General features: G+C 35.9%; 1 protein-coding gene across 11 annotated transcripts in view; it reads right to left on the reverse strand.

Moving 5' to 3' along the window:
- The window catches only part of PPIG (peptidylprolyl isomerase G), a 40,827-nt gene that overhangs the window by 10,012 nt on the left and 3,861 nt on the right, over window positions 1–26,954 (reverse strand). For 3 of the 11 annotated variants that reach the window (XM_006059988.4, XM_025275299.3, XM_025275307.3), the window contains exons 2-10: window positions 13,745–13,794; window positions 12,480–12,527; window positions 12,095–12,229; window positions 11,919–11,993; window positions 11,249–11,356; window positions 10,168–10,212; window positions 9,400–9,487; window positions 3,829–3,858; window positions 3,596–3,735 (exon numbers count right to left, since the gene is read on the reverse strand). In XM_006059988.4, coding sequence (XP_006060050.1) covers window positions 3,596–3,735; window positions 3,829–3,858; window positions 9,400–9,487; window positions 10,168–10,212; window positions 11,249–11,356; window positions 11,919–11,993; window positions 12,095–12,155 — 547 coding nt within the window. In that variant the 5' untranslated portion in view covers window positions 12,156–12,229; window positions 12,480–12,527; window positions 13,745–13,794. The remainder of the gene's footprint in view (window positions 1–3,595; window positions 3,736–3,828; window positions 3,859–9,399; window positions 9,488–10,167; window positions 10,213–11,248; window positions 11,357–11,918; window positions 11,994–12,094; window positions 12,230–12,479; window positions 12,528–13,744; window positions 13,795–26,954) is intronic. The other 8 variants (XM_006059982.4, XM_006059983.4, XM_006059984.4 and 5 more) reach the window with 3 other exon arrangements.

Below are 26,954 nucleotides of genomic sequence, written 5' to 3' on the forward strand. Positions count from 1 at the left end.
GGCCATCATCAAAATAAGGTTTGAAGTAAAGAATGGATTATACCTAAAATAACCCTCTTTTCATTTCAAAATTACTGGGTCTCCCCTCTAAACAGTTTCCTAGTTTAATATCCCACTATTTTCCATGAAAAGTGCCATTACCATGGCTCTTAATTCCAGAATAAGGATACTGAAATGGGATCCTGTCATCATACAAATGAGTCTCTCATCTTTTCCACTGTGGAAAGGTTTACAAGAACAAGGTTTACCAGCTGCTTCCTCTACTGTGCTCTTCTTTTTGTATTGCCAGGTAATCTGTTTTCTATTACATATATGCAAGATTTCTGCTCATTTATCTGTTTACTGCCATTTGCCATAACTCAGCACTTGTGTTCTATGTACTCTGTAATATATCACTGGTCCCATCTCATGCTGCATGGTAAAGGTGTACAGATATCTCTTTAACAACTGCAGTGAACTCTGAAGAGACCAGCATGATCTGAGTTCATGGTAACTTCTAAAGAACCAGGAAGTGTTCTTATCAAAGCAGTGGTCTGTGTTCTATCATCCACTCTGCCTGCCCCTTGATAGCCTCTACACGGATGCAGTTTTGGTTAGTCTCCAGTGTTCCCCCTCTGCACCTGTTGGAAGGATGTTCCCCTTGACTCTGAACCTTCTCAGGCACATTCAAATAGCCAGAAAAAGTAGAATTTCCCATCTCACAACAGCAAAGGGACAAAGGCACAAGATGACTGCCCAGACTCACCAAGACCACATATAGGTGGGCCCAGACAGTCAGATTTCTTCAGAAGTCTTTTTGTTTTCTTTAAGGAAGTTAGAAAAAGAAAAGAAAAAAAATTCTATATTTATTTTTTAAAATTGGGGTGTGTATCCCTCAAACAAGGTTTTGAATACGATGACAATGAACACCATTGTGCTACCCAAAGCTTTTTGACTATTTCCAATTTAAGACTGTAAGAAGGCCATCAAACATAAACTGGATGTAAGACATAGCTACACCTAAAAAAAAAAGATCATACAGATGCATGACAAAATTCATTCTGACCAATGTTCTGAATGATAATTAAAGGACTGTAGGGTAATAGGTGCCAAACTGTGTTCTTTTCCGCCTTCCATAGTGTGATCCAGAACAGAGCAGGCATGGACAGTATGCTTGAAACAAACCTGAACTTTTCAATAACTCCTGCGAAGACACTAACAAAAGGACAAATTTTCCTCAACTGATGAAACTGATAAGGGTAAGAAATGCTTCCTTAGCATGAGTCTGAGGAACACACACTAGAATACTACATCAACTTTCAGCACAACTTCCTGGCCACAGTGGCACGGGCAAAATTAGTATTTATCACTTCAGGTGAAAATATATGATAAAAACATAATAACATATAAACAGTGACATTCATTCACCTTCTCATCCATTCAGCAAATATTCAAACACTGACCAGTTAATACCAAAAAGAATTTTTACACCACATGTATTAGAGAGTCTATGATAACTTTTATGGTTTAAGATGTAAGCTTTTTAATTACCTCAGTCTCTTTCTAAATATGTAACCACACAGCATTCTTAACTGTTATAAGCAGAGAATAGATCCTAACAGAAGATCCTTAAAAATTATAAAACACAAGAAAAAAGCCAAAAAACAACTGCTGAGTACAAAATAAAGTATGAAGACTTTTCTACATGATATAGGAAGAAATGTCTTAAACCAAAATATTCTAATTGTACCAACACTTTGAAGAATAAAATGGCAAGATTCAGGGTCTAAATTTTTCAAAGTTTAATATAGATTGCTTTTTAGTTTTTATTAAAAATAAGTCTTCTCCAGGGATTTCTCTGGCAGTCCAGTGGTTAGGACTTGCTACTTTCACTGCCATGGGCCTAGGTTTGATCCCTGGTTGGGGAACTAAGATCTCACAAACCCTGTCTGTGTGTGTCTGTGGATTCTCCTCCAGAAACATTGTGGGTCTTTTTATATTAAAGCAAAATGAAATGTACATATCACAGAGCACATCAGTATACTTAAAACTTGAGAACAGAATGTTCTACTTAGGGCAATTCTGAAAAGAATATTAAAGACTTTAATGAGTTAGCAACACCTAACAAACAAAGCTTTAGATCTGGAGCCAGCAAACTTGGGTCCAGTTCCCTGATGTGGTAAAGAACAATTTCCTTGACTGTATCTGTAAAATTAGAGAAACAGTATTATATAGTTCTCGTGAAGATGAGAGAAGAAAGGTTATAGATGATTCTCACATCTGTTAAACATGAAACACTAAGTACTGATATTATTTATTATTTCTTAGACAACTAAGAATAGGTCAATTCAATATTTTATTGCTTTCCATACAGATTTGAAGGTAAACTCACCTCATTACTTTGAGATTGTCAGACTCAATAGGTGTAATGCTGCTAAGTTGCTTCAGTTGTGTCCGACTCTGTGCGACCCCATAGACGCAGCCCATCAGGCTTACCCATCCCTGGGATTCTCCAGGCAAGAATACTGGAGTGGGTTGCTATTTCCTTCTCCAATGTGTGAAAGTGAAAAGTGAAAGTGAAGTTGCTCAGTCGTGTCCGACCCCATGGACTGCAGCCTACCAGGCTCTGCCGTCCATGGGATTTCCAGGCAAGAGTACTGGAGTGGGTGCCATTGCCTTCTCCGCTGGGGTGTAGAGGTGGTCACAAAAAGGGAGGTAGGGAGAGAAAGGGAGGTGGCAAGCCCACGCGGGCGGGAGGACCAAGTCGTGTGCGACGGGGGAGTGTTTAGGCAGGTGAAGTACAACCATTGAGGCAGAGCCTCGCTTGCGTGATGAATTTAGCTATTCTTTAAGAAAATCATAAAATCAAAACAAACCAATGGACTCTTTCAAGTTCCCACTCTGGCCAGTGATTTCCCTGCTGCTGCTGCTGCTGCTGCTGCTAGGTTGCTTTAGTCGTGTCCGACTCCTAGCAACCCATAGACTGCAGCCCACCAGGCTCCCCTGTCCATGGGATTTGCCAGGCAAGAGTACTGGAGTGGGTTGCCATTGCCTTCTCCCAATATGTGTAATAAACAATAGAAATTACATATTTAATATAAAGACTTAAAATACTTAAAACCAAATTCTTACCATTTCAGATAGTATCATAGCAAACTACCAGTTGTGTTAACTTGAAGTGTTCTTGTTTAAGTAAAACAAGTGTCTCAAATGTGCCAGATGGTTATGAATCTAAGCAGTGCATGAAGGGGAAATAATTTATTCCCATGAAGTTTGTTAGCCTATGTTAATCTTGTCAATTGTCATCCTCCCCACACTCTTTTCCTAGAAGAGTGCTTACCATACTATTTAGACAACTACACTTTTCAAAAAATCTAAAAAACAATATGGAAGCAGAAGGATGAATTACTGTAAATTAATGACAAGGAAAGTTAATCAGTTTCACAGTAAATGAGCAAAATATGGAGTAAGGTGAAACAGATTTAAAAAATACAAAAATACATTAAAAATACACAAAAATGTCATACTTATGTTCACTCTAGTATAAAGTTCATGCCAACTAATTAAGACTGTTTTGTGCACATAAAAGTTAGCAGAAATATATGCTTGTATTTACCTTTAGATTTTGGAACTAGCTCTCCACAACTGAGTATCCGTACCTCAGCAAATGGTTTGCTAGCTGCATCTGTTTTCTGGTTTTCTATTTCTCTCACAACTTCTTGACCAGAAATCACTTGCCCAAAAACCACATGATGCCTAAAGAGTCAAGTAAAGATGATTAAATAAAAGTTTCTTATTTTAATATATTAATTTAAAATAGGTTGTAAAATACATGAAAATAATCTTTACCCATCTAAATGAGGAGTTGGTTTTGTTGTTCTTTTGGAAGTCATCAAATAGAAGAATAAAAACAAAGTCAGAGAAAAACAAAGTTAGCATCTCTAAAAAGGAAAAGAAAATAACTGCATTGGAAACAATGTAGAAAACAAGAATTCATACATACGTTAACATAATAGAATCTTATTTACCTTAACCTTAAATAGAATCGAATGCAAGATGCTTTGACATAATGCATTTTCAAAATTTTGTTCTGAAACACCTATACATTATTGAAAACATACATGAAATTAAAGTTGATGTTTTGTTGTTACATCTATCCGTCCATGTTTCTTGCATGTAACTGGGTTCTTACTGAATATCCATAATTGTACAACGTTCTACTATCTGGGTATACTGTAACTTACCAAAACATCGCACTAGTTTAACAACAGTGCTTTTCAGCCTTAGCATTTTAAACAGTTAGAGACCAGGTCACATTCTGACGCACTCACATGTGTTCCATGGGGCCTGAACAGAAGTGGTCCATCCTGCATATTATAAATTTTTAAACTAGCTGCCAAGATTTACAAATTTGGATACTTCTATATAAAAATCCATATTCTAGACCTTTTTTAAAACCTGTAAGATGTGGCACTTGGCATGTGGCAATAATTGGTCAAGCTGAGTATCCCTGTCTTCTCTAATAGAAAGATTAATAATTAAGTTTCTCATCCCAGCAGTCTTTATTCCCTTATGTTACCTGCCTAAGACCTATAGGTCTTAGAGTTTGTTATCCCTAACATAAAGTAAATCTCATGTTGAAGAAAGAGATCTGCATTAAAATTTAGACAAAATCTAAAATAAGCAAAAAGTCATTTTAAAAAATCCTTTTTTTCTTCTCATCAACCTTAAAACTTTGTAGTTAAGAAAGCTGCTATCTGAGTACCTATGAAGACATACTGATATAACGGACTAAAGATGGGTACTGTATAAGATTCATTATCTAAAAAAATCTTTAAAAAAGCATTAGAAATTTGAAAGAAGGAACACAATTTAAGCTAACCTTTGGTTAAAACACAAACAATACTACTAAAAAAATTCTAACGTATACATGTATTTCATGTACATGTTAGAACTTTAAAATAAGCTCACCTTATTTTAAAAAGTGATAACCTGTTATTGTTTTCTCACTGTAACAGCTGTAATCACCTCAACTTGATAAAAGCACCTAGAAATGTAAAAACCTAGGTGTACACTATATATGTATTTGTGTTACATTCAGTATACACAATTTGCATCAAGATATAGTAAATCCTCACTTCACAGATTTCATATTTGCCCACGGGCTTACTCACTATAATGTATTTATAACCCCTAAATCAACACTTGCAGTGCTTCACCGTCATTCTCAGATTGGTGAAAAAGTGATGAGAATCAAAACTAGAATAAATAATGCTAAAAACTAGCATAATTTGTATAATGCTTGTAGGAATGTGAAATGATGTAGCCATTCTGGAAAAGTTTGATGGTTCCTTAAGGAGCTAACCTTACAATTACCATATAATCCAGCAATTCTACTCCTAGGTATATATCCAAAAGAACTGAAAACAGGGACTCAAACAAATACACATGTGTGCCAATGTTCACTGCAACACTATTCACAACAGACAAAAAGTGGAAACAACCCAAATGTCCACTAACAAATAACTATGGATAAACAAAATGTGGTATGTATATACACTGGAAAGATACTCAACCACAAAAAAGAAGGAAGTTCTGATACATGCTATAAAACATGGATAAACCTTCAAAACATGCTAAGTGAAATACATTAGACACAAAAGGACAAATATTGTATGATTCCACTTCTATATATAGAATAGGCAAATGTTCAGAGACAGAAAGTAGAATAAAGGTTACCAAGTGGCTGAGTGGAAGGGGAAATGGCTACTCTATGGAATGATGAAATAGTTTTGGAAACAGTGGTGGTAGCTGCACAATTCTGTGAATATAAATAATATCATTGACTTAGTTACAAATGGTTAAAACAGCAAATTTTATGTTACCACATATTTTTTTAAAAGATTAAAAAACTAAAGTTGTTTCTGTAAAAAAAAAAAAAACAAACAACAACAAAGAAGTAAAGATGAGTTAACCAGAATTGGAAAGAGGTCAGGAGAAACCAACAGGAGGAAAATTCTGAGAATATACATGTGAATTTAACACAGGGGTTTTGGTTAGCATAGGGAGAATTTTATCTTAAAAAGTGAAAATAAATGGTAACAGTGTTGCTGAGGATCTGGTAAAATTAGCACTTCCTTTTGGAAGTCAATGCAACAATATATATGTAAACCCTTAAACATGTATAAATATTTGACTAAGTAAACTTCCAGTTACTTATATAGAAGAATTTAAAAATGCATCAAACAATAGGTACAACAGTGTTCACTGGAGCAGTTTGAAAACAAGAAGCAACTAAATGTTCAAAACTGAGATGAAATAAATAAAACCATAGTACATTCAAACAATGGATTAACATGTAGTATTAAAATGTTACTAATTCATATTTAGTAACATACAAAGAAGTTTATATTACATCCAAATGTTGATTACAGAGTATATGCAACTCTATATTTTTATTCCATGAAAAGATGCACTTGGGGAGAGGATTGTTTTTCTTCTTTTTATCTGTGTATTCTAAACAACAAATGTGATATAAGTTCTTTCTGTTTAAACAATCAAGAACATCCAAACATAGGTAACTGGCTGAATAAATTACAGTATATAAACACACAATAGAGTATTATGCATTTATGAAAAAAGGAAAAAGATTTCTATGAACTGATATGAAATGATTTCTAGGATATATCATTAAGTGAAGAGAGAAAAACATTATGTACAGTATGCTATCTATTGTATAAGAAAAAATGGAAAATAAGAAAAAAGTATGTATCTGTGCTTATGTTTGTAAAAAGAAATATAGAAAAATAAGCCAGAAACTAATGAGGTTGGTTACTAATATGGACAGGTGGTGTAAAAAGGGGTGAAAAAATGGGGGAATGGAAATGGAGTGAAGAGTTAGGTGGGAGTGATAATTCCATGGTATTCTCTCTGCTTTGATTCTTAGAATCATATTAATGTTTTAAAAGCTTTAAAAAAAGGACGAAAAACAAATCAATCTGGCAGGAAAAACAAACGAAATATAATCAGAAACAAATGAATATAACATATTTTGAGTCATAAAACCATACAAAATTTATACTAGAAAGTACTAACAAAAGTCACTTTTAAATGCGATAACTACATATCCTCACTTTAAAAACAAAAATTGCTAAAAACAGTGAACTCTAGTTAGTACGTTACTTTTCCCAGTGTTATAGGGTGGCAATTTTTAAACCTAGGATTCAACAAACGAGAATTTTGAGCATTACTTTACTAGCGTGTGAGATGAGCGCAATTGTGCGGTAGTTGGAGCATTCTTTGGCATTGCCTTTCTTTGGTTTTTCCTGTGGTCATGTATGGATGTGAGAGTTGGACTGTGAAGAAAGCTGATCGCCGAAGAACTGATGCTTTTGAACTGTGGTGTTGGAGAAGACTCTTGAGAGTCCCTTGGACTGCAAGGAGATCCAGCCAGTCCATCCTAAAGGAGATCAGTCCTGGGTGTTCATTGGAAGGAATGATGCTAAAGCTGAAACTCCAATGCTTCGGCCACATGCTAAGTGTTGACTCATTGGAAAAGACTGATGCTGGGAGGGATTAGGGGCAGGAGGAGAAGGGGCCGACAGAGGATGAGATGGCTGGATGGCATCACCGACTCGATGCACATGAGTTTGAGTAACCTCCGGGAGTTGGTGATGGACAGAGAGGCCTGGTGTGCTGCGATTCATGGGGTCGCAAAGAGTCAGACACAACTGAGTGACTGAACTGAACTGAACTGAACTGAGTTTGTATTTCTCAATCCTGTATTCCCTATCCTGTACACCTCTACCCTTATCTATTCCCATTGGTAACCACTACTTTGTTCTTTGTATTAGTGAGTCTGTTTTGTTATATTCATTTATTTGTTTTATTTTTTAGATTCCACATATAAGTGATAACGTACAGTGTGGTCTTTCTCTGGCTGACATATTTCACTATGCAAAATATGTTTCAGGTCTATCCATGCTGTTGCAAATAACATAATTACATTTTTTATGACTGAGTAATATTCTGTTATAACATTTTTATCCATTCCTCTGTTGATGAACACAGTTTACTTCTATATCTTGACAACTGTAAATAATGCTGCTATGAGCACTGGAATGCATGTGTTTTTGAATTAGTATTTTCATCTCCTTGGTATACAAACCCAGGATGTAATTGTTGGATCATATAACACTTCTATTTTTGGTTTTATTGGTGCTAAAACTTGGGGTTAGTGATTTTTTACTGAATAAAATACTTTTGAATCTAAAAAAAAAAAAAAGCTTAAAAAAAAGGACAAAAAACAAATCAATCTGGCAGGAAAAACAAACGAAATATAATCAGAAACAAATGAATATAACATATTTTGAGTCATAAAACCATACAAAATTTATACTAGAAAGTACTAACAAAAGTCACTTTTAAATGCGATAACTACATATCCTCACTTTAAAAAGTTACTTTTCCCAGTGTTACAGGGTGGCAATTTTTAAACCTAGGATTCAACAAATGAGTAGAATTTTTTTAACATAATGGAAGAGATTTCTCATGGTTGAAGAAGGGAGTTACAAATATGAACTAGAAAACACAGAAATAATCCATATGGTGCTGACAGATTAACTTCTGAGCCCAAAAGAGTTTATGTTACTGAAGAGCAGAGCAAATTTTTACCCATGGAACATGATAAAAAATGTGAATTGCTGACATGAGCCCTGGTAACAATTTTTTAATGGTCAGAATTGGAAAACATTAGTAGTATTGACTTTGGATTACAAATAAACTTAGTGAGTTGGCAAATTCACAAATACAGAATCTTTGAAAAATGAGGAACAACCTGTATTTTACTCTCTTTTAAGTAAGTAATTTATAAAGAGATATTCACTGCAAATATTCTGTTCCTTAATTTATCCTTCACAGATAATTTTTTCCTGGATCAATTACTACTGAGATGATTGCAAAACAGGGACATTTCTAATGCTACAATTTCTTTTACATGTGTTAGTTGCATTCTACTAAGGAAGTTTTTCTTTCTCCCTTCTTATTCATTTATTATTTATTTCCAAATGGACGCCTGGATTTCTATTTTATTTGATAATATGATATCATCACTACTTACTTTCAAAATAATCAATGCTCAACTTGTCCTCATTTGGCCAGTGGAAACTCTACCCCTTCAAGCTGGCTCCTGTGTCCTTTTGACAAAAGTTTTCATCATTTGAAAACTTTAGCAGTATAGCTGATCTCCCCTTTCAGCAAAAGGGGAGGTCAGCTGTACTGCTAAATTCTTTGTTCTTCCACTTTTAAAAATTCTCCCCCTTACACCTTATAAGTCCCTTTCTTATTAGTGATCAGTAGCAGGAATCCAGAAAAATGACATACCAAAAAAGGGATATATTAAATCAGATCATAAATTCTTACATGAAGAACTGTGAGCCATTTGTATCCTTCCCTCTGTTGGCCATTGACAAGAGAAATTCTTTATTGTGTTTAACAGCAAAACTCTCATCTATAAAGAAGCAAAGTTTTCAGTTACATTATAGGCATAATTTCCCCCTCAAAATTCATTTTCACTCCTCTATATATCTTGGGTTCCTATCATATGATCTTTAGCGCCAAGCAAAATTTAGATTAAAAAGTCAGGGTAAGAGAAATCTAATATTAATCAATTCCCTCCCCTATCTTTTCATATAAAAATATTTTAAATTTTCAATTATTTACTATAAAATCCAAATACTATACTAATCTCTCTTCAATATTATTTTTAGCACACAGAGGCACTCATTAACTTAATTTCTGCTATTGATAAAGAAAACAGCTTATTGCAAAGAAAGCAGATTGTCTTCCAATCTTGTATTAGAAAAAAGCAGGTAGAACGTGAAATTTCACTGACTCCCAAGTTAAAGATGGGTAATATGAAATTAATTCCACAACCACATGTTTAAAGTCTTTCAAATGATCTTCACATTAATAGAAATTTCAGAGAAAACTTAAATTTGGGGAAAACTTTACAGCCAAATTTAGAATATCAAAGATTTTTAAAAAATCTTCAGAGAAAAATGGACACACAAAAATGTTGGTATTATCACTAAGAAATACAGCTGAATCTCTCTTTTAATAAAGATTAAGATTAAACTTTTAATTTAAAAGTAAACACTAAATGTTTAATTTAAACGTAAGTATTTGTACCTTCAAAAAATCCTCCATAAATGGATTCCCCTCCTCGTCCATTTCCTAAGAATGAAAAGCATGAACTCTTAGAACTGTTAGGTCAGTAATTTCCTTGAAGCATTCCTAAACAAAATGCTTCTTACAAAGTAGGTACCTGAATGACTTTGCACCAACAATACTCAAAGGTTCACAGCAAATCATAAAAGATAATACTGACAAGATCCCAAATTACTTTTTCTCCTCTCTGATCCAACAATATGAGTGTGACAAAGCCTATTAATATCTGTAGAAAAAAAGACTGTTCAGATTCTAATGACTGTGTAGGTCCTTTAACAGAAATTACTAGTAGCTTTCAAAGTGTTTTTAAAAACACAGTTTCAGTATTTTTACAAAAAGAAAGGAGGTAAAAACTATACTATAGTAAAAGATAACTGGATGTGACAAAATCAAACATGAACACAGACAGGCTACTAAGAGATATACAGTGGGTTTTTTGTTGTTGTTGTTTAGTTGCTAAGTCGTGTCTGACTCGTGTGTGATCCCATAGAGTGTAGTCTGCCAGGCTCCTCTGGCCATGGGATTCTCCAAGGCAAGAATACTGGAGTGGGGTGCCACTTCCATCTCTAGGGGATCTTCCTGACCTAGGAATTGAACCTGCATCCCTCTCTTTGGCAGGTGATTCTTCACCACTGAGCCACCAGGGAAGCCAATGTTTTTTTATCCAAAAGCAAATTTCTGAAATTAATTCATGCATCAAAGATGAAATTTTTTCCTACGTTTTTCTTCCTTTATGTCTATTTCTATGAGTTGTTCTAATTTTTATTTTTGGCCATGTCAGGCAGCTTGCGGAATCTCAGTTTCCCAAGCAGGAACTGAACCTGGGCCCTCAGCAGTGAAAGCTCCGTATCCCAGCTACTGGACCACCAAGGAATTTCCAGTACTTTTTGTTTGACCAAAAGATTAAGTGGGCTGAGAAGAAAATTGGACCAGTACTTTCAGAGACTTGTCTAAATTTCAGATCCATGTACATAAGAATAAAAGAATATAAATTTATAAACTAAGAATATTTGATTTTGTTTGGTAAGAATTAAAGTCTTACCTTCACTGAAGTCACCACCTTGAACCATAAAATCTTTGACAACTCGATGAAAGAGACAACTTTTATAATGTAATGGCTTCTGAGTTGATTTCCCTGTCCCCTTTTCACCTAAACAGAAGAAAAATTAGTAGGCTATTAAGTAGAAAAGAAATTAAGGAAATAGTATTAAAGCAATATTAACGATGAAATCACAGGAAAAAAATTTTTTCCATACTTCTTTAATTTTGTATCTATATGAGATGATGAATGTTAACTAAATTTATTGCAATAACCACTTTATGATGTATGTAAATCAAATCATTATGCTGCACACCTGAACTCATACAGTGATATATGTCAATCACATCTCAATAAAACTGAAAGAAAAATCTAAATAAAATGAATAAATAAAAAATTATTTCTCTTGATCTATAAAGACTTCTTTAAGCTACAGAATTTTCACTCCTCTCAGGAATTCTTTTAAAAATTAATTTAAAAAGCACTCATGCTTTTCTAGTGAGTGGAAAAATCAATCTCTGATAAATCCTATTACAATTAATATGTCTAAGAATTACTTTCATGTCTAGTCAATGTTGCAAATCAGCATGCTGAGAAAGAAAAATACAATGCATGAAAAAATCTAAAATGTGTTAAATTGAAACTATTAGGGTGAGTGAAAATGTCAACAAACCTGTACAAAGACACCGAAAGTTCTCGCATGTTTTGGGGCACACATCAGAAAATAATTCAAAGACAACTCTTCCAGCTGAAAAAGAAGGTAGCTGGTTTATATTTCTTCATGTAAAGATAATTTAAAATATTAAATATTCATATATAAATGTTAAATAGAGACATTAATTTCCTTACCAGGTTGATTATTAATGGCGATGTCAAAAAAACATCTAGGACGCTGAACCTTTATTCCCATGGCGTCAATACTTCAATCTGAGTAAAATAGTTTCAGGCAAACACATTAAAACAGCAAAGATTTTTCATAAATTTCTGAAGAGAAAACAAAGCAAAACTCTGTGGAGCATAAACAAGAAATGTAGTCTGAATTTATTTTAATATTTACTTCTATGACATAAATTACATGATTATTTTCTTTGAAAGATTAGACTGCATCTTGTAGAAAAGACATAAAAGGTTTAGCCATTATATAATACAGTATTTTAAAAACCAAATATAGACTGCCACCTCAAACAGAGAATTGTATTAAGTCTGCATGATTAGTGAACTAGAGACAGGTTACCTTTAAATAGGGAAAAATCAAGGACAAACTGATCCAATCTTTTCACTCCTAGAAAACAAAAATAAATTTTGATTAAAGTAGTGGAGTTTTGAAAAGAAAAACATTCAAATTCCTAAAGATAATTCCTCAAGGAAAAAAGAAAGTGGACTACTTTAACAATAGTTATATATATGGTAGATTACATTACGAGTAAAAATACATTACATTTTACATATGTAGTTATTTTTTGATCATGAACAACAGCCTATACTGATCTATCTAATGTAGACAAAAACATCAATAAGTGAGATACTCTATGGAAGTTTTATCTACAGAGCAGACAGCTACTAGTTAAGACATTGTTTTCATAAGCATTTAAGGACTTCCTCCAAATTGTAATACCTGGTGGAGAATGACAGGGTAAAGTGAAAAGCAGAGGAAACAAAGGTACTTAGTATAAACAGCTTTCAAAACAATGAACTACAAAAATCTGTTTATCTGTTCAAAACAGAGACTAACTGAAATGTTTATGCTTTTGCGAAAATTATATCTTAAGCTAGTAGCTCAGTAAGCAATGAATGATATTTTAAATCTTGTGAAATTTTTATAGATTCACAGAGTTATAGGAAATAATACAGAGATACATGTTTCTCCCATGGTAACATTTTACAAAACTATAGTATAATAGCACAGCTGTAGGGTAAAAAGCATAAACAATGCTGACACAATCCACATTTCCCCAGTTCTAGGCGTACTCATTTGTGTGTATTTATTTAGTTTTACAAAATTTTATTAAACATATAGGTACATATTATCTACCACCATTCCTTATCACTTTTACACACACCACAACCGCAGGTAAGAACAGTCAACAATAAAAGCATGGAAGACTGCCCAAATCACCAACAATTTGAAAAATACAAATCCTATGTATTTATTCATTATTGTATGGAAAAGGGGGGTTACAAACTACCTTTTCTGCAACCTCCTCCATTTTTTATTTCCAAAAGATACAATATATATATTAACTAAACTAACTAAAATTTGTTTCATATGAAACAAAAAAGAGGCCTTTCAATCCTCCAGATTACAGACACAGACTTCCTGAAAACAATAAAACAAAACAAAACTTATTGATTTTAATAGCTTGCTAAGTTTGTTGCATTTTTATTTGTATAAAATTTCAATGTATGCACATCTGAAGGTGAGAATAAACTGGATCCATAAATTTGAGGAAACTATCTTATCTTAAAGAAAAATATTAAATTATTATTGATACTTAGTACCTGATTATCTTTTATCTTCTAAATAACTTGTGCAGGCCTTCTTAAATTCTCTACATTTGGAGGCAGAAAAAAAAGAGGAAATTTAGAGATTTAATTATTTTCCTCCATAAAAAACTTCTAAAGTTAGCTGTTTAGCCACAATATCCTAAAGATTTCCATTCTCAGAAAAATAGTATAGTATAGATAGCACTGCCTAAAACATACCAAATTGTTTACAATTACAGTTGATTTCCTGTTTACCGTGTTTTTAAAAACTCCTTATTTGAAAAACAGGTAAATATTATGAAAGCTTATAAAGTAGTTCCTAATACCCTTAATCTTTTAGGTAAAATCTTTGATGATTTTCCAAGTTTCTCAATTCTAAGGCATACTGTAAACAATCCTATAATTCTGAGACTCTGCAATCACAATAAATGCTATCACTAATTTATGGAGTTAGGAATGTAAGTGGAAGCTACTAGGATAGCTGTTTGCTCTGGTTTTTTTTGCTGTTGTTTAAGTGCTGCTTACATGGTAAGTTTACTTTGGGAAAACATTAAACTTCACTTAGAATTTGTGTAGTTTCTGGTATGTTATGTTACACTAAATTTACTTTTGTTAAAACAAAGTAAAACTTTGTTAAAACTTTATCTAAAACAAAATTCTTGGGGTTCCTGGAGTCTCCTCCAAGCAGGAGACACGGGTTCGATCCCTAATCCAGAAAGATCCTACATGCTGCAGAGCACTAAGCCCATGCACCACGACTATTGAGCCTGTGCTCTCCAGGGAGCTGCAACTGCTGAGCCCCTGCAAGAAGCCCACGCACCACAACTAAGAGCAGCCCCGCATCTGCCACAACCAGAGAAAAGCCCGAGCAGCAGGGAAGACCCAGCACAGCCAAAAATAAAGAAAGAAATATTATTTTAAAAATAAAATTCTTATTTCTCTACCCCTGATTCTCTCAAAAGAGTAAACACCATTGTCCAACCCGGCTGCTACCACTGAAGAAAACATAAATTTTATTGAACTCAGTATGTCCAAAATATTATTTCAACATATAATCAACATTCAGTTCAGTTCAGTCGCTAAGTCGTATCCGACTCTTTGCGACCCCATGAATCACAGCACGCCAGGCCTCCCTGTCCATCACCAACTCCTGGAGTTCACTCAAACTCACGTCCATCGAGTCGGTGATGCCATCCAGCCATCTCATCCCCTGTCGCCCTTCTCCTCCTGCCCCCAATCCCTCTCAGCATCAGAGTCTTTTCCAATGAGTCAACTCTTCACATGAGGTGGCCAAAGTACTGGAGTTTCAGCTTTAGCATCAGTCCTTCCAATGAACACCTAGGACTGATCTCCTTTAGGATGGACTGGCTGGATCTCCTTGCAGTCCAAGGGACTCTCAAGAGTCTTCTCCAACACCACAGTTCAAAAGCATCAATTCTTCGGCGCTCAGCTTTCTTTATGGTCCAGCTCTCACATCCATACGTGACCACTGGAAAAACCATAGCTTTGACTAGACGGACCTTTGTTGGCAAAGTAATATCTCTGCTTTTCAATATGCTATCTAGGTTGGTCATAACTTTCCTTCCAAGGAGTAAGCGTCTTTTAATTTCATGGCTGCAATCACCATCTGCAGTGATTTTGGAGCCCCCCAAAATAAAGTCTGACACTGTTTCCACTGCTTCCCCATCTATTTCCCATGAAGTGATGGGACCAGATGCCCTGATCTTAGTTTTCTGAATGTTGAACTTTACATTATCTTTCTGTTACTATCCTGTGCTAGGCTGCTTCAGTCATATCTGACTCTGTGCGACCTCTATGGACTGTATGTAGCCTGCCAGGCTCCTCTGCCCATGGGATTCTCCAGGCAAGAATAATAGAATGATTTGCCATGTTAGCAAGTTTTACAAGTCTCGGATATCAAGTGGGTTTTTTTTTTTTTTGGCCTTACTGCAAGGCTTGTGGGATCTTTGTTCCCTGGCCAGGAATCAAACCTGGGCCACTGCAGCAGAGGAGTCAGGTTCTAACCATTGGACCGCCAGGGAATTTCCAGAAATCAGTGTTTATGCCGCATTTCAAATGTTCTATAACCACATGTGGCTGGTGGCTGCTGTACTGGACAGCATGGTTCTAACTACTTCAGCTCATGTTGATCTCTACAACTTTATGGAACATTCCGAAGTTGGCTTCAGCCACACTGGAGATCCTGCTGTTCTTCAAAAGTCTGTGCATGCATGCTCAGTCATGCTCTTTGCAATCCCACAGACAGTAGCCTACCAGGCTCCTCTGTCCATGGGATTTCCCAAGCAAGAATACTGGCCACTCCAGTAGCCATTCCCTTCTCCAGGGGATCTTACCAACCTAGGGATTGAATCCACATCTCCTGAATTGGCAGGTCGAATCTTTACCATTGTGCCACCTGGGAAGACCAAACAGCCAAGGCCTATCCTTTGTCAAGTCTTTCACATTTACTACACCCTCTGAGGAATGCTCTTACCCCAGATCTTCACATGGTTCACGTCTCCACTTAAGTCAGTGCTCAAGTATCACCTCCTCATGGAAATCATTCTTTGCCAGTATATTCACAGAAGCAGGCCCTATCCTCCAGCACTTTATATTCCCTAATTCTGCTCTACTTTTCTTCCTAGCATTTATTGCTACTTGATATTTTAAGTTTTATGTATTTTCCTCTTACTAGAATATAAGCTTCATGATGTGAGAGACCTTTTCAGTTTTGCTCCCCTCTTAATTCCAAAGTGCCTCAAACAGTACTTGATTATGGCAGGAAACCAGTATTTAATAAATCAATAATCATGCAAGGAAGAATAGGCATGTGTGAGAATGCTTTTCTGCAACACTGCAATAACAATAATTAAAAGGAAACACGCAAAATGTCCCCAAATGAGATAATGTCTGAGTAAACTGTGGTATATACATGCAAGTTAATACTATAAAACAGTTTAAAAAGTCTTTACGCACACTATCCAAAACACCTGTTTAGGTGAAAAGAAAAAACAAAATTGCATTCAAATATTTTTTTTAATACCCTAAAATAATAGTCTGCTTTCACAGAGAGAAAGGTCTTGAGATAAATACGAAAACCTCAAAGAGTAAGTACTCTGTAGCAGTACAGGAGTAAGGATGGAAAGTCAATGAGGGTCTTTAACTATAATGTTTGAATTTTTGCAACAAGAATATGTTCACGTATTAGTTTCCAATTTAAAGAAAGACATATCTTCAAAGTAAAATAAAATAGCAGAAAATATGTGAAAATATTTAGAGCCTATTTCTAAGTGAAAGAGTCATAGACGATTTTGTTTAAGTTTTCTCATTTTCCAAGTTTTCTATGACAAATTCAGACCAGTAAAAGTAACTCTTCAAAAGAGCATTCAAGACAACGTATTTTTTAAGTGTTTTACTTTCAGGCTTACCACTGTTGTTTCATATTTAAATCTAGAAGATCTCAGGAAATTATTTTTCTTTTCACAAAACTGTGTACCCCTCCAAAGGAAGGGTACGTTTGCTCCAAAGGAAGCAAGGAGAAATACTTGAGTATTTACCTAAATAAACTTTGGGTGTTAAATAACTTTTCAGGTTCTCTAACAATGAAATAAATAATGGAGACAAACTTGAGAGTCCTTTGGACTGCAAAGATACCAAACCAGTCCATCCCAAAGGAAATCAACCCTGAATATTCATTGGAAGGACTGTTGCTCAAACTGAAGCTCCAATACTTTGGCCACCTGATGTGAAGAGCTGACTCAATGGAAAAGATCTGATTCTGGGAAAAACTGAAGGCAAAAGGAGAAGGAGGTGGGTAGAAGATGAGACAATTAGATAGCATTACCAACTCAGTGGACATGAACTTGAGCAAACTCCAGGAGATAGTGGAGGATAGGGCAGCCTGGTATGCTGCAGTCCTTGAGATTGCATGACTTAGTGATTGAACAACAAATAATAAAGAAATAAATAACAGGGACAAACAGATTTGATCTCATGAAAAAATGTATTATTTCTATTTTTCAAAGGGAAATTAGAAAGTAAAAAATTGGGGGAAATATGTCCAAACATGATGTGCTAGTTTCCTTACTGTAAAACACTGGCAAGGCCCATCCTACTCACTGGAGAACATGAAACACCTTTAGTCCCGATATGTAAATATCAGTACATGTGACAACCAAAAGAAGCCCTCTCAATGTCCCTCTTCCCCTCCTTGAGGACTGTAGGGTCCATGCAGGAAACAATTAAAAGCACAAAGGCTACCCAAGGGAATATAAACAAACAATTCATAAAAAAATGAAATAAAAAATATAAACAGTATGAAAACTTTTGCTAAGCAACTTGGCACTGTACACCAAGAATATATTCATCATCATTCTAACCTTTAACATTTTAGTAATTCAAACTCTTTGAATGTCTCTGCTGCTGCTAAGTCACTTCAGTCGTGTCCGACTCTGTGCGATCCCACAGACGGCAGCCCACCAGGCTCCCCCGTCCCTGGGATTCTCCAAGCAAGAACACTGGAGTGGGTTGCCATTTCCTTCTCCAATGCATGAAAGTGAAAAGTCAAAGTCAAGTCGCTCAGTCGTGTCCAACTCTTCACGACCCCATGGACTGCAGCCTACCAGGCTCCTCCGCCCATGGGATTTTCCAGGCAAGAGTACTGGAGTGGGGTGCCATTGCCTTCTCCGTTGAATGTCTCTAAAGGCAGCCATTTAAAATAAAATCTTCTTTAAAGAAAGTGAAAGTGAAGTCACTGAGTCGTGTCCGACTCTTTGGGACCCCATGGACTGTAGCCCACCAGGCTCCTCCATCCATGGAAATTTCTAGGCAAGAGTACTGGAGTGGGTTGCCATTTCCTTCTCCAGGGGATCTTCCCGACCTGGGGATCGAACCCTAGTCTCCTGCATTGCGGGCAGATGCTTTACCATCTGAGCCACCAGGGAATAGTAATTAGGAACAATCTAACAGTTCATACAGCCTAAAAAAAAAAAAAAAAAACCAAAAACGGACAGAAAACCTAAATAGACATTTCTCCAAAGAAGACATACAGATGTTCCAAAACACACATGAAAAGGTGCTGAATATTGCTAATTATTAAAAGAATTGCAAATCCAAACTACAACGAGGTATCACCTCACACCAGTCAGAATGGCCATAATCAAAAAATCAGGGCTTCCCTGGTGGCTCAGTGGTAAAGAATCTGCCTGCCAATGCAGGAGACACCCATTTGATTCCTGATCTGGGAAAATCCCACCTTCCTTGGAGCAATTAAGCCCAAGTGCCCCAGCTACTGAGAGTATGCTCTAGAGCCCAGGAACTTCAACAAGAGAAGCCACTGCAATGAGAAGCCAGTGTATCACAGACCCAGCACGGCCAAAAATAAATAAAATTATTTTGAAAACATTTACAAACAACAAATGCTGGAGAGGCTGCGAGAATGTAAACTGGTGTAGCTACTATGGAAAATAGGATACAGGTTCCTTAAAAAAACTAAAAACTGAATTACCATATGATCCAGCAATCCCACTCCCAGGCATAAAACCAGAGAAAAACACCGTTCAAAAAGATACATGCTCATTTCAGCAGTGTTTACAACAGTCAAGACATGAAAGCAACCTAAATATTGGTCGACAGATGAATGGATAAAGAAGATGTGGTATATATACAAGATGGAAATATTAGTCATAAAAAGAATGAAATCCCAAGTGCTGCCACGTGGACGGTCTTAGAGATTATCATATTAAATGAAGTAAGTCAGAGAAAGACAAATATCATGGCATCACTTATATGTGGAATCTTAAAAAAATGATACAAATGAACTTATTTACAAAACAGAAATAAACTCATAGAAAATAAACTTACGGTTACTAAAGGGGATGCGGCAGGAGGGAGTTAGAAGTTAGGAATTATATACACAAAGACACACTGCTGCTGCTGTTGCTAAGTTGCTTCAGTTGTGTCCGACTCTGTGTGACCCCAAAGACGGCAGCCCACCAGGCTCCCCTGTCTCTGGGATTCTCCAGGCAAGAACACTGGACTGGGTTAACATTTCCTTCTCCAATGCATGAAAGTGAAGAGTGAAAGTGAAGTCGTTCAGTCATGTCCGACCCTCAGTGACCCTGTGGACTGCAGCCTTCCAGGCTCCTCCGTCCATGGGATTTTCCAGGCAATGTGTCTTTATGTCAAATAGCTAAACAACAAGGACCTACTGTATAGCACAGGGAACTATACTCAGTATCTTGTAATAATCTATAATGGAAAATTATAGAATCTGAAAAAGAATACACACACACACACTGAATACACACACACACACACACACAACTGAATACACACACACACAAATGAATCACTCTGCTGTACACTTTCAACTAACACAACACTGTAAACTAACTATACTTCTATAAAAAATAAACAAAACAAAAAAACAACCTAAATGTCTAACATGACAAGTAAATTAAGAAATATTCATATGATGGACTGCTATGCTGCTTATGAAAATATAATTTTTAATATAACATGGAAAAAATGTTTAAGTGAAAAAAATAGCAAAATTATGTAGTGAAAAGGACTTTAAGGGTAAAAAAATTCATATATACTGTCACTGTAGTGCTTTTTATAATAGTAAAAAAAGAAGTTGCAAGGTAATAGAAATTGGTTAAATAAACGATATCATCATGAAATGGATGGTATTCATCTAGCCATTGGAAATCATATTCTTACATGTTAAAATAACAAAGGTAACATTTTCACCAACTGGATTGAAGGAAATAAAAAATGCTGACCTCATATATTACCGACGCTAGCAAAGGGGTAAATCTGATAATCCTCTGCCACTGTGACAACACACATTACAAATGCATTCACGACCCTTTGACTCAATAGCCCTATTCCGAGGAAGTTATATGTCATTCGCGAAATAAGGTATGTACAAGGTCATACAAGGTACCATCATTTGTAATAGTTAAAAGGCCATAAACCTAACTATACATAAAGGAGGAAGAGGTTACATAAACCATATGACCTCCGTACAAGTTACTGGCTATAAAAAGGAATGAGGAAGCTGGTTATCTGCTATCTCCCAGCCCTTTTAAGTAAAAAACAACAACAACAACAACAAACTACAGAAATGTATATGGTATATTTTCTTTGTATTTTTTCAAAATAACTTTTAAAAAATGTGTTTTGTCTAATACAGACGCATATGGTAGGAAAGGAAATGGGTAGCTGGAGAAGATGGGTAAGATTTTTTTTACTGTATAACTTTTCAATTTTTTGCCACTACTAATACTAAAGCACACTAATACTACCATTAAAAGTTCTTTAAAAATAAAACTGAAAAAGAAAAATTATCAAAGACCACTCATAGATGAGAAGATATTCATAATATATTAGGCGAAAGAAAGCAAGTTAGCAAGCAGTATTATCTGTAAGATTCCAATTTTACACATATCAAATGCACATAAAAAAGATATCATTCAACAAAAAAAGGAAATTCTTCCATTTGCAACAACATGGTTGGACCTTAAAGACAATAAGCTAAGTGAAATTAAGTCAGACAGAGAAATACTGTATGATCTTACTTGTATGTGGAATCTGAAATTAAATTTAAAAATATATTCACACAAACATGCATTCACACATGCACAAACACACCGAACTCAGAGAGAAAGATATCAGATTCACGGTTACCAGAGGCAGGGGCTAGGCTTGAGGGAACTGGATGAAACGGTTACAAGGTACAAACTTTCAGTTATAGGATAAGTAACTCCTAAGGATGTAATATACAACAGTTAACACAGTTAGCACTGCTGTATGGTAATTTGAAAGTTGCTAAGAGAATAAAATTCTAAAAGTTCTCATCACAAGGAAAAAGCATCATTTTTTTCCCTTGTATCTGTATGAGATGGTAGATGTTAAACTGAACTTATTGTGGCAATCATTCTTCAATGTGTAAGTCAATTCATTATGTTATGCACTTTAAACTTGCACAGTGCTGTACTTCAATAAAACTAAAAGGAAAAACAGGATTTACATCAAAATATTAATGAATCATGAATTATGCAGCATTACCTACAGACATGGAAACAACTTAAGTGTCCCTGATAAGTGGATAAAGAAAATGTGTCACACACACACATTGAGGAGTATTATTTAGTCACAAAAAAGGAAGAAAATCCTTCCACTTGTGACAACATGGATGGGCCTCAGGGGCATTGTGTTAAGTGAAGAGTCAGGCAGAGAAAAACAAATACTGTACAATCTCATATATGGAATCATAAAACAAAAAGAACCCCCCCAAATCTGAACTTATAAAGTCCCAAGAAAATAGTGTGTATGCGAGCATGCTAAGTCTCTTCAGCTGGTCTGACTCTTTGTGAGCCTGTGGACTGTAGCCCACCAAGCTCCTCCCACCAAGATTCTCTAGGCAAGAATACTGGAGAGGGTTGCCATGCCCTCCTCCAGGGGATCCTCCCGACCCAGGGATCAAACCCATGTCTCTTACATCTCCTGCACTGCACGACTAGTGCCACCTGGGAAGCTCCAAGAATACAGGGTACAGCATGGTGAGTAATATGTGCTCTGTATTTGAAAGTTGTTAAACAGATGATCTTGTCACAATGAAAAAAACATCTGTATGTGAGGTGAAGGTTAACTAGACTTACCATGGTGATCATTTTGCAATATATACACATAGTCATATACACATGGGCTTCGCTCATAACTCAGTAGGTAAAGATCTGCCTGCAATGTAGAAGACCAGGGTTTGATTCCTGGGGCAGGAAGATCCCCTGAAGAAGGGAATGGCTACCCACTCCAGTATTCTTGCCTGGAGAATCCCATGGATAGAGGAGCATGGCAGGCTACAGTCCATGGGGTCGCAAGAGTTGGACATGACTAAGCGACTAGACCATCACTGCCATCAATCACATACACAGTGAATTACACACACATAATCATATACACAGTGATCATGTGGTACAGCTGAAATCAATTTAAAGTTATATGTCAATTACACTTAAAAGCATTTACAGCAAAATATTAACACTGATAATATCTTGGTCATGAATTTAAGGGTAATTGTTATGTATTTCTGTTTTCCAAATTTTCTTCAACAGGTATAATTTTATAATCAAGAAAATATTTTAAAAGAAAAACTAACAAAATGAGATAATTTTCTGCTTATTAAACTAGCAAAGATCTTTTAAAAGAATAATTCCCAATACAGTAAGCAAATCCTCTGGAAATGTATGTAAAAACTGTTTATACCTCAAACTGGTTTATACCTTAAAAATCCAATTGCTAGGAATCTACTGTAAGGAACTATTTTAGAAAGCCTTCATGTATAAAGTTGGCCATGTTAGTGCTTCTTTTATACTATCCGAAGTAACCTTTTCAGTATTATGAAAAATGATAGTTGAACAAAATATCACAGTTGTTGAAGCAATGCTTACAGTAATCAATAACTTGGAAAATGTTCATAATTTTTTAAAAATACTCAAGATATAAAACAGTAATGTAATATTATTATAATCACATAAACTACTCCTTCAAATTCATAGATTTACAAAAGAGAAAAAAGACTGAAAGGAAATAATCACTACAGTATTTGGCTGTAAGACCGGGGAGTGGGGATATATGTATGTATACGTATAGCTGATTCACTATGTGTGAATCACAGAAACTAACACAACACTGTAAGCCAACTATATTCCAATTACAAAAAAAACCCTGAAGAGTGTTTTTGCCTCACTGTACTTCTTTCTACTTCTTTAATAAACATAACTGCTATTAGAAATAAAAAATTCATAATATAATAAAAAATGTACATACAATCTAAGATTATAATGTGCATGTCTCTGTGTGGTTATAATACGCATTTAGGTAACACCACACAGGGACACTTTTCTTAGAAACAGATTTAAATGGTATCTTGAAACAACAAATCAAATATGCTTTAAATTTAAGAAACATGAAAGATAGCAAATTATTATTAAAAGCACTATATAAATATCTTAAGTATGTAAATGTTCTAACATTAATAGCTAATGAAGAACAATGATGACACAAAAGATGGCTCAATGCTATGTCTCTAACATTACTGATATCAAATTTTATCTAATCAGAAATAGGATATAGTACTCCCTCTTTAATTATGACTTCCTGTTATTACACTATCTAAAAAATGTAACACAAACATCTAGTCAATTTTTTTTTCTTTTAAAGGAGTAAAGAGGTGGTGCTAGTGGTAAAGAACTTGCCTGCCAATGCAGGATATGCAAGAGATGCGGTTCCTTGAGTTGGGAGGAACCCTGGAGGAGGGCATGGCAATCCACTCCAGCATTCTTGCCCGGAGAACCCCCTGGACAGAGGAGCCTGGCAGGCTACAGTCAGTCCATAGGGTTGCACAGAGTCAAACATACCTGAAGCAACTCAGCATGTATGCAAAAAGAAAACAGTACTGATAGATACCAAAAACACAGTTCAGGACAAAAATCAAGTCTACACAATTTCAATACAATAAGTCATGAATTTCCTAAGAATAGTTCACAAAGAAAGCTTTCAGAGCAATAATCTGCAGGTGAACTGTTCACTGCATAGTTGTTTAATCTAAATGAGTTGCAGCTATTCCTGTAAAATGTAGCTATAATTAAAAAAAAAAAAAAAACATCGTATCAAGCAACATGCCCCATTCCTGTACAGCAATCAGCATAGTATACACCATCAGATGAGGTACATATGTTCCAGTCTGACCTAGTTTCCACTACTGCATGTTAGCTGTTACCATTTATCAATTTACTTGAGCTTTTGCATTCACCTCACCTACCTGACTCCCTCAGAAATCTGAGTATTTGATACTTACTTCCATCTACTTTATTTATAAAGAAAATACTTTTAAAGATAATCAGTAAAGCTAATAAGCTCATGAAAAAAGCTGAGTAAAATTAAGCCATAACTTTTAACATTTTAATGTATATTAAATAGATAGAATTACAAATATTTTAATTCATCAACAGTATCATAGTCACTTTAATATGTCAATAATATATAAATGCAATAAAATTTCAAAATATTAAATGCTGGGAAATAGATGGGGAAACAGTGGAAACAGTGTCAGACTTTATTTTTTGGGGCTCCAAAATCATTGCAGATGGTGACTGCAGCCATGAAATTAATATGCTTACTCCTTGGAAGAAAAGTTATGACCAACCTAGATAGCATATTGAAAAGCAGAGACATTACTTTGCCAATAAAGGTCCATCTAGTCAAGGCTATGGTTTTTCCAGTGGTTATGTATGGATGTGAGAGTTGGACTGTGAAGAAAGCTGAGCGCCGAAGAATTGATGCTTTTGAACTGTGGTATTGGAGAAGACTCTTGAGAGTCCCTTGGACTGCAAGGAGATACAACCAGTCCATTCTGAAGGAGATCAGACCTGGGTGTTCTTTGGAAGGAATGATGCTGAAGCTGAAACTCCAGTACTTTGGCCACCTCATGCGAAGAGTTGACTCATTGGAAAAGACTCTGATGCTGGGTGGGATTGGGGGCAGGAGGAGAAGGGGACGACAGAGGATGAGATGGCTGGATGGCATCACCGATTTGATGAACGTGAGTTTGAGTGAACTCTGGGAGTTGGTGATGGACAGGGAGGCCTGGCGTGCTGCGATTCATGGGGTCGCAAAGCGTCGGACACAACTGAGTGACTAAACTGAACTGAACTGAACTGAGGATGTATGATATGCCATGTGCTCTTGAGCTCAGTTGTGTCCAACTCTTTGTGACCCCATGGACTGCAGCCTGCCAGGCTCCTCTGTCCATGGAATTTTGCAGGCAAGAACACAGGAGTGGCTTAGCATTTTCTACCCTAAGGGATCTTCATGACCCAGGGATCGAATCTGTGTCTCTTATTGTACTGTATTGGCAGGTGGATTCTTTACCACTGCTCTACCTGAAACTTCTGCAACAAATACATTTCATAAAAATATCAGAGATGAAACAAATTCATAAGTAAAAAGTTTAATCTTGTAGCTTCAGACATGAAATAATTTCCATATTCACTTAAAGTAACATGAAGGTTGGAGATGGGGGGGCAGAAGGACACAGGCAACTAATTATTAAAACATATAGTAAAAAAACATGGTATTTGTAATTGTGCTTTGTTGCTGAGTCATGTCCAACTCTTTGCAACCCCATGGACTGTAGCCCACCAGGCTCCTCTGTCCGTGGGGATTCTTCAGGCAAGAATACTGGAGTGGGTTGCCACGCCTTCCTCTGGGGGATCTTCCCAACCCAGGGATTGAACCCAGGTCTTCTGCATTGCAGGAAGATTCTTTACCAGTTCAGCCACCAGGGAAGCCCCAAAGTGAAAGTGAAATTTGTAATTAGGCAATAAATAATGCAGTGACTTTATTACATTCTTTATTACATGGAATTACATTCATAATTCCAAGAATTACTTGGAAGTTTAACACAGTCTGAGGGAGTCTGCAGAGTACTAAGTCTTGACAATGGAGATAGTAAATACTCTTTACTATTACAATGACAAGCAGGTCTTTGCCCTTTCTGATTCCCTTGGTTAATTCCTAATTGTCCTTAAAGATTGAACACAGCCAAAGTACACTCTAGGAATTTCACCCTGGCTCTCTGAAGTTAAAATGACTGTTGAATTTTATTTTCATTATCATAAATTTGTCTGGAGAAGGAAATGGCAACCCACTCCAGTATTCTTGCCTGGAGAATCCCATGGACAGAGGCGCTGGTGGGTTACAGTCCATAGGGTCGCAAAAGAGTCAGACAAAACCTAACAACTAAACAATAACAAACTCCTTGAATTCAGAACCTTTCTATCTGCGACACCAAGCGCAATGCCTGGTCCAGCACTACACTGCCAAACAGAATGCTAGTTACCGCTTGAGCAGAGGACTTACCCAGGGCCTTTTCTCCCACATGTACTGCTTCCCACGGGGAGTATTGCTAATATGTATCTATAGTGAGTAAATCCTCTCAGCCTATTCCACAACTGAAAGGAGCGTATTCTTTAGATATGCCTACTGGGGCTGCATTCTGTTAACAAAGTGTCTATTTTCTTTTCTTTAAACAGAATCCACTATAAGAGAGCATTTTCAGTTCAAGACCAAGAAATAAAGATGGGAAGTTCTCATCTGTTTAAGTTTAATAAAACAGGTAGCAATTTTCATAGAAGACTTGCACCTCTAAGTGCAATCA

Source organism: Bubalus bubalis, chromosome 2, assembly GCF_019923935.1.
Source record: "Bubalus bubalis isolate 160015118507 breed Murrah chromosome 2, NDDB_SH_1, whole genome shotgun sequence".
Lineage (NCBI taxonomy): Eukaryota > Metazoa > Chordata > Mammalia > Artiodactyla > Bovidae > Bubalus > Bubalus bubalis.